Source organism: Pseudochaenichthys georgianus, chromosome 13 (genome assembly GCF_902827115.2).
Source record: "Pseudochaenichthys georgianus chromosome 13, fPseGeo1.2, whole genome shotgun sequence".
Classification (NCBI taxonomy): domain Eukaryota; kingdom Metazoa; phylum Chordata; class Actinopteri; order Perciformes; family Channichthyidae; genus Pseudochaenichthys; species Pseudochaenichthys georgianus.
In genome coordinates this window covers 31,096,282-31,109,639 of record NC_047515.1, presented here as the reverse complement: position 1 = coordinate 31,109,639, position 13,358 = coordinate 31,096,282, and the positions used below count along the sequence as shown (strand labels likewise).

Sequence of the window (13,358 nt, the reverse complement as noted above, 5' to 3'; positions counted from 1 at the left end):
TAATTATACATTTGATCTATGGAGGGATGACTAATATTCAAATGATACCTAAAGTTACAGTTACAACAAGTTCATGTACTTAGGACGGAAAAGTTAATGTACTTAGGACAGTAAACTCAAAGATCTGTAGAATTATAATGTCATTTATAAGAGCAAAAGTATGGCAGAACTTCATAATCAGCCCCTTTTCTTGAATCTTACTGCCATTCGATTCAAGCTTTTTATTAATTCTACCAGCATTAGCTGCTGTCACATCCGACAACCTAAATGTATGCTTACTGCATAATAATGTGTCTTTGTTTCCTTTGAAATCACAAGTTTTTACTTGTATAAACTGTTGGACAGGCCAGCGCCTTGCAAGGAAGCTCCACCATTATTGCTGTATGAATGGGTTTGTGAGAAGTAAATTGTAGAGCGCTTTTTCAGGTAAGCTACAAAGAAGCAATATAAATGCAGACAATTTACCATTTAAAACCTAAAGAGGTAATTGCCCACACCTACACAAACTGCAAAAGACTTTGTGTGCACACTGGTTATTACAGGAACATAATCACAGGAAATGCAGTTCATATATACACCACACATCTATACAAATGAATGTATTTTTATTTTGTAGCCAGTTAATGAAAAGTACCCAAAACTATACAGATTGACATACAAAGTCATGGTCAACTAAGGCTGTTTGATTATTGCAAAAATTATAATCACAATTATTTTGTTCAATATTTAGATCCTGATTATTTAAGAGACATGACTGGAGATAATACAGCAATAAAGACATAATACAAGTATCATACTGTAAGGTTATGTGCCACAATAAAGGTTTAATCACATTTATCTTGTATTCATAATCGTAATTGTAGTTGAAATTCGATGTCGTAAACGCATTGACACCCAAATAAATTGTTTACAAAAAAGGATAACTTTTCCTTTCTTGCCCGGTCAACTCAGACGGCACATTGCCTATTGATCAAAGTGTTTGCACTGTCATGATATAAAAGCTTGGGAAATACTAAGATGTCATACACAAGGATTTAAAACAAAAATGAGTTCCTGTGATGTTGTTACAGTATATAACAGTATTTCTTATTTGAACTTAAGGGATTTCGATTATAATTCACCACTACATGACAAGAGAGAAAGCTGCAATGTCGAGAAAACCAAAACTCATGTTTGCTTATTATTCTATAATTGAGATGTTAAAAAAAACTGAAATCCTATCTTGTGGGTATAAAGAATGATATCCTTTGCATCCCTACAGAGAAAACTAGTTTATTTATTTTCTGAAACCTGAGGCAGAGATGAATCAGCACAAAGTTAATAGCAAATCAAAAAACCTTGAGGGAAATGACGCTGAACAATGAGTTATTGCACTATTGGGAACCTTGCTTCAGAAAGAAGTCTTGCAAATAATCCAATTTGATTACAAAATGAATTGTATCATTTTCTGTATCAAGTTTGTATAGAAGCATTTTAAGTTAATAGGACAAGTATTGGACCTTTCTGTCCCTGTTCATGTGTACATCAGAGTGTAACACTATGAATGCCTTTCAGGAAAGTCCGACAGTGTTCTGTTATCCTTATATTGAAGCGATTATCAGCTTGCCTCTCAATGACAGCAGGATCTTCTCCCGGCCTTGGACTGTAGCTGTCCAGAAAAGCTCTAAACACTTTGAAAACAAAGTTGTTTGTTTCGAGCATTAGCCTATTACTATGCACGATATGTTATGAAGGTTAGGAAGGAACACAATAAAGCCTTAAGTCCACTAATTAAAGCTTCTAGAGACTGATTTGTGCTGGTTTGCTTGTGATTAGGAGATTGAGTCCAGGCTAATCAAATATAAAGATGCAAAGACATTTCAACACAGGCAGAAACGGATGTGGTTGCTCCTGTCATTTCTTGATACTTGCTGCAGTTTTTTGTGTCATGTTTGTACTTACTTGAGAGCATGTAGATGAGTGGCCGGATGCACTGGGACTCATTTGTGTGCACTGTAGTGTTGCCTTAAAGTGGTCTGTCTAATCGAATGACACAACATGTCTTCAGTTAAAGCACAAAGGCATCTCTTTTGGTCTCCTCTCCAACACACAATCCACATAGTGCAGACAATCGTCAAGGGAGATCTGTGGCAGAGAACATGTTATTCTAATTAGATTAGTGTAACATTTGCACACTGAAACAAGAAATGTAATGAAACAAGAAACATTGCACGTGTTTCTCCTCTCTCTGTTTCTCCCATTGCCCCAGGCTGTTGCTCCCGATTCTCGCCATTAGCCATTTCCCTTGTGGAGTTGTTTGCTTGCCCTATAAGATTTGACTTTGTATCTGTCTTTGTATCTTCCATTTCTCTTCCCTCACATGATCTCACTTTACTTGAAGCCTCTTCTTACTGGCCTCCCTCCCTGCCTGCTGTTGCCTTCTCTCTTCCATTATTACTTTCTCAATCACTGAATCCCTGGTAAGTGTTTTCATTTGAGATGGTAATGCTGTTTCACTTCCAAGAACATAATCGCCTCATTATTCAAACCGTCACAGCTCCTTTCGTCCACTTCACCACCAGTCACTCCCTCCTTGCTTCATCTGCTTGTCCTCCATCCTTTTCTCATTTACTCATGTTCCTGTTTTCATCGTTTTCACTAGCGTGTCTGTGCAGGCACCACTTCATTTAAAAAGTCAGGGGAAACTATGTTAAGAGGCAAAGGGAGGAAAGTGAAAAAGAGAGAGATGAAAACAGAAAGACAGACATGTTTCAGCGTGAGATTGTGTTCAGCCCTGATAAACAAACTGGCTGCCCTGAAACCAACTGAAATGGTAAATTGTGTGAACATGTGTGTGTTGCGGCAGAGAGAAGTGCGTGTGTGTTTATACTTTCTAGTGAATCACGGTAGCACTCACTATCTCAAGCAATAGGAAACATATACACACACAATCAATGTTCACATGCCACACACATGCACAGTTACCTTATAGGACACATCATGTATATTGAATCATTCATTGCATAAGCAGCCAACGGTAAAAACATATGTATACATGCATGAGCACAATCTCACTTATACATATGTAAGCACATTTATCAAATATAAAACCATTCTCCAGTGTCTGTGAATACACACTCGAGCACAAAATGACTGAACACACACTTAATCATTCAAAGAATTACTGAACATGCCTACATAGTTGTCCTCCACCCCTCACCTCATCCACCTACACCATCAGCCGGTAGATTACAACTGCTGATTGAATAGCAGTGAAGAGCAACACACACACACTTACAAACTGAACGCCCTCACACGTCTGTATGGTTTGTGTAATGGTCAATGTTTCACGCTGTGGGTGTGTTGTTTTGTGCATACGTGTCTGATAGCATCAAGCTTGTTGTTTTCATCCCTGAAGCCTCAGTTAGTATGTCTTCAATCTGTGTCACAGGGTAGCAAGTTGTTGTATGTGCAAAAGCTTTGGTGATTTGCCCTCTTAAATGTAAAGGATGTTTTCTTGTGGCCAGACTGGAAAACTCTAAAAAAGTGAATAGTGTTAAACATTACTAACCATAACTCAACAGCTACTGGCTGTTAAGGCAGTTTATATTTGGGGTTGTGCCAGGTTTTTTAAAAATGTATCAATGAGTGTGATTGTGTAAAAGGTTTAACAATCGTGTGGATGTATTCAGGATGTTTCAAGAGTCTCAAGTATAGCTCAACAATATTTGTTCTGAAAATATATTGACCAACAACCCAGTCTCGAACGATTATCAATAGATGTGTCTTTAATTTCTCAGACTTGGACATTATATCTGGTGTAGAAACATACGGCTGTTGTGTTATCTTGACTTCAAATAACCCAGTAGTACTCGATGTATTGTGACCCTACAGTCAGTACCATACATTGAAAAGCTTATTTTCCCTCCTTTGTGCCTTTTTCCAGGGTTGGACTAAGTTCTATGAGTTTTCTATGTCGGACCTCCGTGCTGGCTTTGAGATCATCGACAGGCTTTTTGATGGTAGGGGGGCTTCTAACACACATTGCAATGCAGTGGGGAGCTCTGCTGTGTTGATTTGCTCTGCAGCACCTATGGTAATGAGAACTGGAACCTGTGGGTTCTTTGATCAATTACCCGTTTCATTCAAACTCCCCCAGATAAAGCATGACCTGGACAATGCAGCATTTGCATTGTAATGTTGTGTTTATATGTGAGCTCTTCATTGTATCTCTTTGGCTGTGTGTGTGTGTGTGTGTGTGTGTGTGTGTGTGTGTGTGTGTGTGTGTGTGTGTGTGTGTGTGTGTGTGTGTGTGTGTGTGTGTGTGTGTGTGTGTGTGTGTGTGTGTGTGTGTGTGTGTGTGTGTGTGTGTGTGGTGTGTGTGTGTGTGTGTGTGTGTGTGTGTGTGTGTGTGTGTGTGTGTATTTTAGCACAGTGTTATTGTTCTTTTGTTATGTGTACCCTCATTACACAGAGTTATAGCTCTCTTTGTGTCTGTGTGTCTTTGTATTTCTAAGGTGGCAAACCTTTCCAGTGGGAGTTCGTCCATGGCCTGTTGGAGAGCGCCATATATGGAGGACGGATCGACAACCCGTCTGACCTCCGCATCTTACGCTCCTACCTGGAGCAGTTCTTCTCTGCACGCCTCTTTTCCTCCTCCCTCTCAGCCGGTCAGAGAAAGAGCAGAGGAGGAACTCGCTTCTTTCCACCTCAGATCAGCCTCCCGAACTCTTGCTCAGTGTTGGTAGGTTTTGAGGATGACACAGTGACACAATGTGGTTGGCAAGAATAGATGCAGGATTATATAGTACAGCTACAAGACATTCAACACAGCTACAGAGAAAAAACAAGCATATATATATTGTTTTTCTACATTAAGCACTCAGGGACGCAAACACATTAAAAAGAAAATGATAATAAATAAATGCACCTTATCTTTTCGCTTACTAGATTTACAATAGGTCGTTTTGTATTGAATGTGTATTAGTTGATGTTGTGTTTGCTTCATTTTAAGTTAGTTTATAACGTAGCCTCATGTTCACTCACTTGGATTTGTTATTCCATTGCTTTATATTACGTTTCCATTATATTGATGCTAGATGCTAAGTACAGTATACGCAAAAGAAAAAGAAAATTAAAAGGGGACATCTATACCCTAAACTATTAATTAGATGTCTTTGAAAGTAGATCCATTAAGAGACCATTTGGTAAGTCAGAGTTCATTTCAGGTATTTAAAGTTCTTTGTGTGCCATATTGACATTATTAGATCAAACCATAAAAACAATTCAAGACAGTATAGCATGAGTTATCCTAAACTCCAACACAGAATCTAACTGTTAATAATCTTAGTGTGCTACAAGTTGAACTTGTTTCAACTTAAAAGCACATGTTGCTACAGTAGTAGATTCTGACGTATTATCTGGTGTCTTTGAGCTGTAATAAATAAAAAAGGGGCATGTAAGTGCATCTCTGTGTGACCTGTAGAAGATTAATCTTTGTTTATTCCCAGGACTACCGCAGCGTAATAGAGAATCTCCCAGAAGATGACAGACCTGCATTCTTTGGTCTGCCTGCTAACATAGAGAGATCCTCCCAGAGAATCATCAGCTCCCAGGTGCACCAACACACACACACACACACACACACACACACACACACACACACACACACACACACACACACACACACACACACACACACACACACTCACTCACTCACTCACTCATACACATTCACACACACACACACACACACACACACACACACACACACACACACACACACACACACACACACACACACACACACAGCCACCTGATTTTCCCACAAACACACACACACCACCACACAAACTTCATATTGTCTTCAATTATGCAGAGAAATAAATCAACTGGCACACACACAGACATTTCCCCATATGCTTATACAAACTTACAGGCCATTTCACATTGCAGAAATACACTTGCGCACATTTGCACTGTTCATGCTCATAGAAACACATTCATTTATCTACATGCCACGACACAAACTGACACTTTTACACTTTTGTTCTTTCTTAAATCTCCACTCTGAGTTGGTAGCTCCTGTAAAAAGTGTTTCTCCTTCACTGCACTCTTTGTACAGGAAGGCAATTTATCTCTCAATTACTGTTCAAATTACAGAGTTGATTACTCAGCCAGATTGTAGGCGAACCCTGTGCTGTTACGTTGTATAACAATGCAGTTATTTCAGTTTCACCAGTGTGTGAGTGTGTGGGTTACAGTGCATAAGGTTTGTGTGCGTTTACCCTTCAAACAAACCCACAATTCGAGTCATGCTGCGGGGAACCACCTCCGTCGTGGAGACCGACAGGCAGTTTATTTTAGGGTCAAGACTTCAATTTAAGGTTGAAGCCTTTTACCAAGCATTCATCCGGTTCCATTTATTTCACTATGAAATCAAATTCACTTGCAGAGACATGGGTAATCCATCACATGGAATATCACGTCTGCTTTCATTGTTTGTTTCAAGGTTATGTTGTCATTGTGCGGTCATTGCGTTTGCGGTGTAATCCGATTTTTAAAACTCCACACTGCAGCAATAATGGAACATCAAATAAATAGTGAATTGTTCAATAGTCTTCAAAAAGTGTAAAGGTGGTCAATTTCATTTCATTCATTTCAAACCTTTATTTATACAGATAAAATCCCATTGAGATCATTGATCTCTTTTCCAAGGGAGACCTGCTCAAGTAGTTCCACATGAAACATAAAAACATAAATAGAACAACAAAAGGACATCATCCAGCATCATTTACATAATTACAATACAGAGAATTACCCATCAAAAGGTGAGACATGCAAGGTTAAAGGTGAGGACAACGTTTCTCGACCTTGGATTTGCTTCACATATTTTAACTGATATTTCTACAGTATCACTATAAAATCTAAAATCAATCTCTGTTAGTCTGATCCTGCAACCAAGAACCACAGTCGTGCACGAGGAAGGAGAGGGACCCCTTATGTTGTGAATCTGCTTAGGGTTCTTTTTTCGTCTATTAGTCTGTTTGCAGCGTATGAGCGCGTGTGTGTTTGCAGATGGTCTGCAATATTGAAGCTCATGTTGTCATAAATTATCATCAGTGTGTAGTGTGTGTGTGTGTGTGTGTGTGTGTGTGTGTGTGTGTGTGTGTGTGTGTGTGTGTGTGTGTGTGTGTGTGTGTGTGTGTGTGTGTGTGTGTGTGCGTGTGTGTGTGTGGGGCTGATGGTCACTGCAGTGCAGACTCTGATGTAGCTTAACGCAACACGCTGAAACGTATAACAAATTGATTATTTTACTGTCGTGTGTGTGTGTGTGTGTGTGTGTGTGTGTGTGTGTGTGTGTGTGTGTGTGTGTGTGTGTGTGTGTGTGTGTGTGTGTGTGTGTGTGTGTGTGTTTATCAAAAAAGACAGATGGAGATTTGAGAGATGACAAAGACAGGATGTAGATCTAGAGTGCACTGCACAGTGCATGACTGTACTGCTCTCTTTTGATTTGTTTCTTGCACGATTGAGCAATGGTAGCAAAACCACACACACACACACACATACATATACACACATACATACTGTACAGTATATGCTTTCATTATAAATTGAGATGGAGACAGCTTGTGTATACAGTCCTCCTGCGGGTGTTAATGCATTTAACTTTATTCAAACTGTCACTGTGGTCTGCTGATCACCGGAACCACCAATGTAGCCACCAACTCCCACGAGACCAAAGTGTGTGTGTGTGTGTGTGTGTGTGTGTGTGTGTGTGTGTGTGTGTGTGTGTGTGTGTGTGTGTGTGTGTGTGTGTGTGTGTGTGTGTGTGTGTGTGTGTGTGTGTGTGTGTGTGTGTGTGTGTGTGTGTGTGTGTGTGTGTGTGTGTGTGTGTGTGTGTGTGTGTTCGACTGTGTCTTTATCCACCTCTCTCCCCTACTTGTGATTGTCTCCCCCTCCCTCCTGTCATTTGTCACTGTCACGTTCATGCTCTCTCTCCTTTTCTCTCTTTACCTCTCTTTGTGCCCTCTCCTCTCCCTTAAGACTATTGTAACTGTCTGTGGGTTGGGCACTTAACCACACACACACACACACACACACACACACACACACACACACACACACACACACACACACACACACACACACTAAGCAGAGTTGTGTTGGTGGACGCCATTTCAAATAAATGCATAGGCTCAGTGTGAATGACCCAACGCGGGTCATCAGGGTCTACAGACACAATGCATGATGTATACGTGCATAATTTGTTTTTGTGTTAAAAGCAAATGAGTTTAAGTATTAACTAGCAAGTGAAAATGTACCATCAGGGTAGCATGCAAATTAGATTAGATTAAAATAAGGTGTGAGACAGTATTTTACAGTTTACTTATAAATGAGCTGTCCCTGTATAGACTATTGTTCTTTGAAAGCCCCATTTGGTATCTGGGTATAATAGCATCCTTGCTTATATTTTCAGAGCCCATTAGATGTTTATTTTAATTGAACACCATCTTGACCATGAGAAATTGTCCCAACTCTAAACCCTGAACCACAATCCTGGACTACATTGAACTAAAGTAAAAGATGTGAGTGGACTGCACTGAAGGTTATTTTAATGGTACTACTTTTCACATCGACATTGTCTAGAACTTTTTTCCCAGTAGGTTATGCCAGTAAATGCAGTTTCTGTTTTGTAGTCATGGTTCAGAGAAATCCCTGTATATTTAAAACTCAACATATTACAAATCTCCATCCTCAGCAGCACCATTTTTTTAATGCTGTCATGGTGAAGTTCTCGATTAGCTATCTAGTGTTCTGCCCCCCACCCCCTGGCTCTCCCTTCCATACAAACACTTGCGTGCTCATACACATTCACATACACACACTTCTCCCTCCTGAGCAGAGAAGATAAAGCAGGTGTTAGTAAGGAGTTCTCCTGGACCAAATGAAAGCCATTTATCAGACACTTTGCCTTGCTCACAACACACACATAGAAATGCACACATCTGCACAAACACACACACTGAGTAAAATACTCTAAGCCTGAAGTGAAGTTAAGCATACTTGATTAGGTGTGTAAGGGGCAGTTAAGGGATGAGTTTGGGGTTAGGCCTTATTCACCTGCAGTATTCAAAGATATGCAACAGTGTTAACTGTCACTGGAGAGTGTAGCCACAAGGTGTCAGTGACATTGTATTACATTATCTTAAAAACTAACAGTATATTCCTTTTCTATCATGCATTTATTTCGGGTAAAGTTAGAAAAAGTGTATATCTCTTGTTATTAAATTCAAATGTTTCACAGATCTCTATTTCTACCTTTATGCATGCTTCATAAACATTTGTTTTTGGCCAACATTTTACAACAGACCCTGTCTCATAAACAAATACAAGTACCTCATTGTCCCTTATACAGCACCTTTGCTATATTGAATAACTGTTGTGTTTATATTTGATTGACCCACAGGTGATTTCCCAGTTGCGTGTCCTGAGCCGCTCTGTAGCCACAGGGTCAAAGTTCGACAGGGAGCTCTGGTCCAATGGACTGTCGCCCATCCTTCACTTGTGGAAGAAACTCAACCAGGTCAGTTTCCGTATTTTCAGTTTATCATCCTCACATGTTTTTTCCTTTACTTAAACGTGTAGTAACATATATCAGTACTTCTTTCCCCACTGGTTAATATCCCTGAGGTTCATACGATGTACCCTACCTCTCTGAAATGAGGTAGGGTACATCAATGTCAAAACCTCAAACTCTAAAATTGGTAAATTACATCATACTGTATCTTATACAATTTTGTAATTGAACTGATAGTACCTGCTTAGTATTTTGTACTTCTCAGGCTTTTGCAGTTCTATGCTAATCTTTATTGGTATGCAAAAACATGTTTTTGCATTGCCCGCGCTCCTCATGCAGCAGCAGCTAGTCTAAATTAAAAGCTGTGAAAGCTATTTGGACATTAACAGAGTCTAATTGAGGAGTGTGTGTGATAGCCACTGGCTTGCCTAGTCAGGCTGCACTGCTGTGTGCAGTTGCTTGGAGATTGGCACCTTTTCAAATCAAAAGGACATCCACCTCTACATTAAATAATTTAGCCTCCATATTCCCGCTCTCTCTCATTCTGCCTGTCTTTTATTCTCTCTCATGCTGTAAATCACACACACTTTCCATCATGGTTTTTGCTCATTGGCACCCTCAACCTCTCTCTTTCTCTCTCCTTCTCTCTCGTCCCTCTCTGTCTCTCTTTCAGTCCACTGCAGCAGAGTTGTTTTGTACCCACAGAAGAAACATGATTGACTGTGTTAATTGTTGCCATTGTATCACCAGCTAGCTTCCCATAGATCACAATCTACCTCTGACTGCTTTCAATTAACAGCCCTTTGTCGAAAGCTAACACTCTAAGTTTGACCATCAGCGGGTGTGTGTGTGTGTGTGTGTGTGTGTGTGTGTGTGTGTGTGTGTGTGTGTGTGTGTGTGTGTGTGTGTGTGTGTGTGTGTGTGTGTGTGTGTGTGTGTGTGTGTGTGTGTGTGTGTGTGTGTGTGTGTGTGTGTGTGTGTGTGTGTGTGTGTGTGTGTGTGTGTGTGTGTGTGTGTGTGTGTGTGTGTGTGTGTGTGTGTGTTGTGTGTGTTAATGTTCAACCTTGTGTGCGTCTCTATAACTGTGCCCATGCATGCTTTTGTTTGAGTTTTTATGGCCATTTGCATTTTGGTGTCTTAAACTGTCAGTGCAGGATTTGGTACGGGTGAATGTATTTATGTTTGCGTATTGTTTATCTAGTCTGGGACAATGTTAGAAGCATGACTGGTTATTTGGCTGTCGAGTGGCATTTTTTAATAGAGACAATAGCAGAGCTGAATCCCACCCTGCCAGCTTCTTCGTCTCATTTATCTCTCGTCTATCTCTCTCTCAACATGTTCATTCCTCCATCAAACAGACCTACCATCTTTCTCTCTCTCTCTTTCCTCCTCAGCTTCTCTCTGAGTGGATGCGAGGAAAATACAATTGGATGTGCAGAATGTCATATCTGCAACATAATACAACAAATGATCAGTGTCTGTGCCTATTGTTTATGTAATATGTTCTTTACGTACACAACAACAAACAGGAACACTGGGTGTACTTACAGTAAATCTTTGTGTTAACTTCTGTAAACAAATGTTCCCCCTGGTTGGCACTGCAGAGAGAGAGAAAGACAATTCCCCATGTTGGTACATCTTGTTATTTCTGTGGAAGAATTAAGAACAAATTCATTTGGTTTATGTGTGTTGAGCTAAGGAAATCCACAGGGAAGATATACAGTGGTAATGGAGGAACTCATTTAAAAGAAAAATGATAGCATGCTGATGCACAGTGGCAGTTACAAAATGCAATAAACGCCTTACTCTACATGTAAATAACATCATGTTAGTGCTCCTGTGAAGCGACCAATTTAGGTAGCCTGAAGTTTATCAGTGTTCCAGCCATAAGAGGGAGATACAGCAATTATAGGACAATTGAACAATATTATTCAACAATCTTTCAAGCGCCTATAGCCAAGGGAAAAATATCTATAGCTCTCAGTTAATTAGACTGAGGATTGTGTAATTATTTGTAATGCTTTGTCTGTGGAATAAAACATCCATTCTCCTTCCATTATACAAACCTGTCTTTTTCAGTCTTGGAAATAACATCTTTAAAGGACTCTAGCTATCTTTCTATCCTGTCAATAAACTGATATGTCTTCTTTTTATGTTCCTACTTTCTTTCAGGGTTCTTCTCTGATCCACCAGAAGGTCGCCCCCCCCACAGAAGGCCAGGGGTCCCCGGTCCTGTCATTCATCACTCTGGAGCAGTTCAACGCCATCCGCCTGGTCCAGGTGGGTCCGATAAACTGTGCTAACGTTGTCTCAGAGAAGATTGCTACCCCTGCATTACATTGCCTAAAAAGGAAAAAGAAAAGTTCTCATAGTGTGTTGTTTACTGAATTTGACTCAACGCTCTTATCAAATAACATTTGGCTTGTACCTAAAATACTAAAGAGATGTGTATGTTAGAATGATAAGAGTTATGGTACGTTAGCTTCATAAAGATGCATGAGATAAGTGCGAATCATAAACAGTAAGACAAATGTAATTCATATTCTCCAGTTCCTTAGCAGCAGTCTATATTTAACTTGTTATATAAACCACAGATGTACTGAATACTCTCTTTAACATCCTAGAATGTCTTTTCAGAGAGCTAGGTAATCAGATGAGAGAAAGAAGCCCAATCAGTCAATCAAAGGGCCTGTCATAATGAACTAGTTAACAGCAATTAAATGGCACAATGTCAAATCAAACCCCAGGTACCACTGCTCTAAATATTGGCACAGTATGTCAACTAAACTGTAAGTGTTGTCACAGAGCATCCACCAATCCCTGGCTGCACTGAGCAAAGTCATCAGAGGGACCCAACTGCTGACTCCTGAAGTCCAGAAACTGGCCACCGCCCTGCTCAATCAAGAGGTAAGCAAGGAGAAAGAAGACGGGGAGTAATCATGCATTGAAACACATAGAATAAGCATGTTCACAGTGTGAGGTGAGTCACTTTCTCTGCTGAGTGGTTTTTAAGGGGGAGGGTAAAGCCTTCATACTGTGCTGAAGTTGGGACCACATGAGAAGGCATACATACTGAACATTACAGAGAGCTGACTTGTAGACATCTAGCAACCACTGCAGGTGTCCTGGTGTGTGTCCCCGGGCTGCGATGAGGACAAAGGGGATATGATGAGGTAGAGCGGGAAAGATGCACAATCAACCTTTTACTTCTTCTACGCGTGTAATCTCCTGAGAGCAGCCTTGGGCAGAGTTCCCTCTTCACGGCTCTCCTCCTCTCTCTTTTTCTATTAATCAGCATGTCTTTAGTCTCTCCACTCTTCTCTCTCTCCACTCTTCTCTCTCATGTGTCCCTCTCTTCCCTATCACATATCACATACCACTGAAATGTGTTAGTTACCAGGTAGGTTGTTATAGAGTTCCCACAATATAAAACGCAGAATATGCAAAACCATGAATAATCATAATCAGAAACAGGTTTATAACCAGGTAGGTTTACACGTACGAGGAATTTGAAGATAATGCAGTTAACTAAAAGACACTGAAAAAAATTGTAATTTTAAATCAGAACACCTCAAACTTTCATATTCATATCAAATGTTAAGTTCCTTTACTGAATCAGTTCTTCAGTCACAGAACAAGTTAGCCAAAAAAAGACATGTTTGATTTCTAAAACATCCATCCATCCATTGCCACAAATGAGGACACATCGTTCTGACTGACCTGCTCTTGTAACTACTCAGTATATAAAACAGATGAGCTCTCATTCCTGTTTTACAAGGGTATAAATGTCCCCCGCCCT

The 13,358-nt window shown here is 40.1% G+C and overlaps 1 protein-coding gene across 1 annotated transcript in view; it reads left to right on the top strand.

Annotated features, from left to right (window-relative positions):
- dync2h1 (dynein cytoplasmic 2 heavy chain 1) overlaps positions 1-13,358 on the top strand; it is a 131,098-nt gene that overhangs the window by 104,364 nt on the left and 13,376 nt on the right. Inside the window, exons 87-92 of the mRNA XM_071205203.1 lie at positions 3,926-4,001; positions 4,497-4,723; positions 5,490-5,594; positions 9,449-9,565; positions 11,732-11,839; positions 12,365-12,466. Of these exons, the coding sequence (XP_071061304.1) occupies positions 3,926-4,001; positions 4,497-4,723; positions 5,490-5,594; positions 9,449-9,565; positions 11,732-11,839; positions 12,365-12,466 (735 nt within the window). The remainder of the gene's footprint in view (positions 1-3,925; positions 4,002-4,496; positions 4,724-5,489; positions 5,595-9,448; positions 9,566-11,731; positions 11,840-12,364; positions 12,467-13,358) is intronic.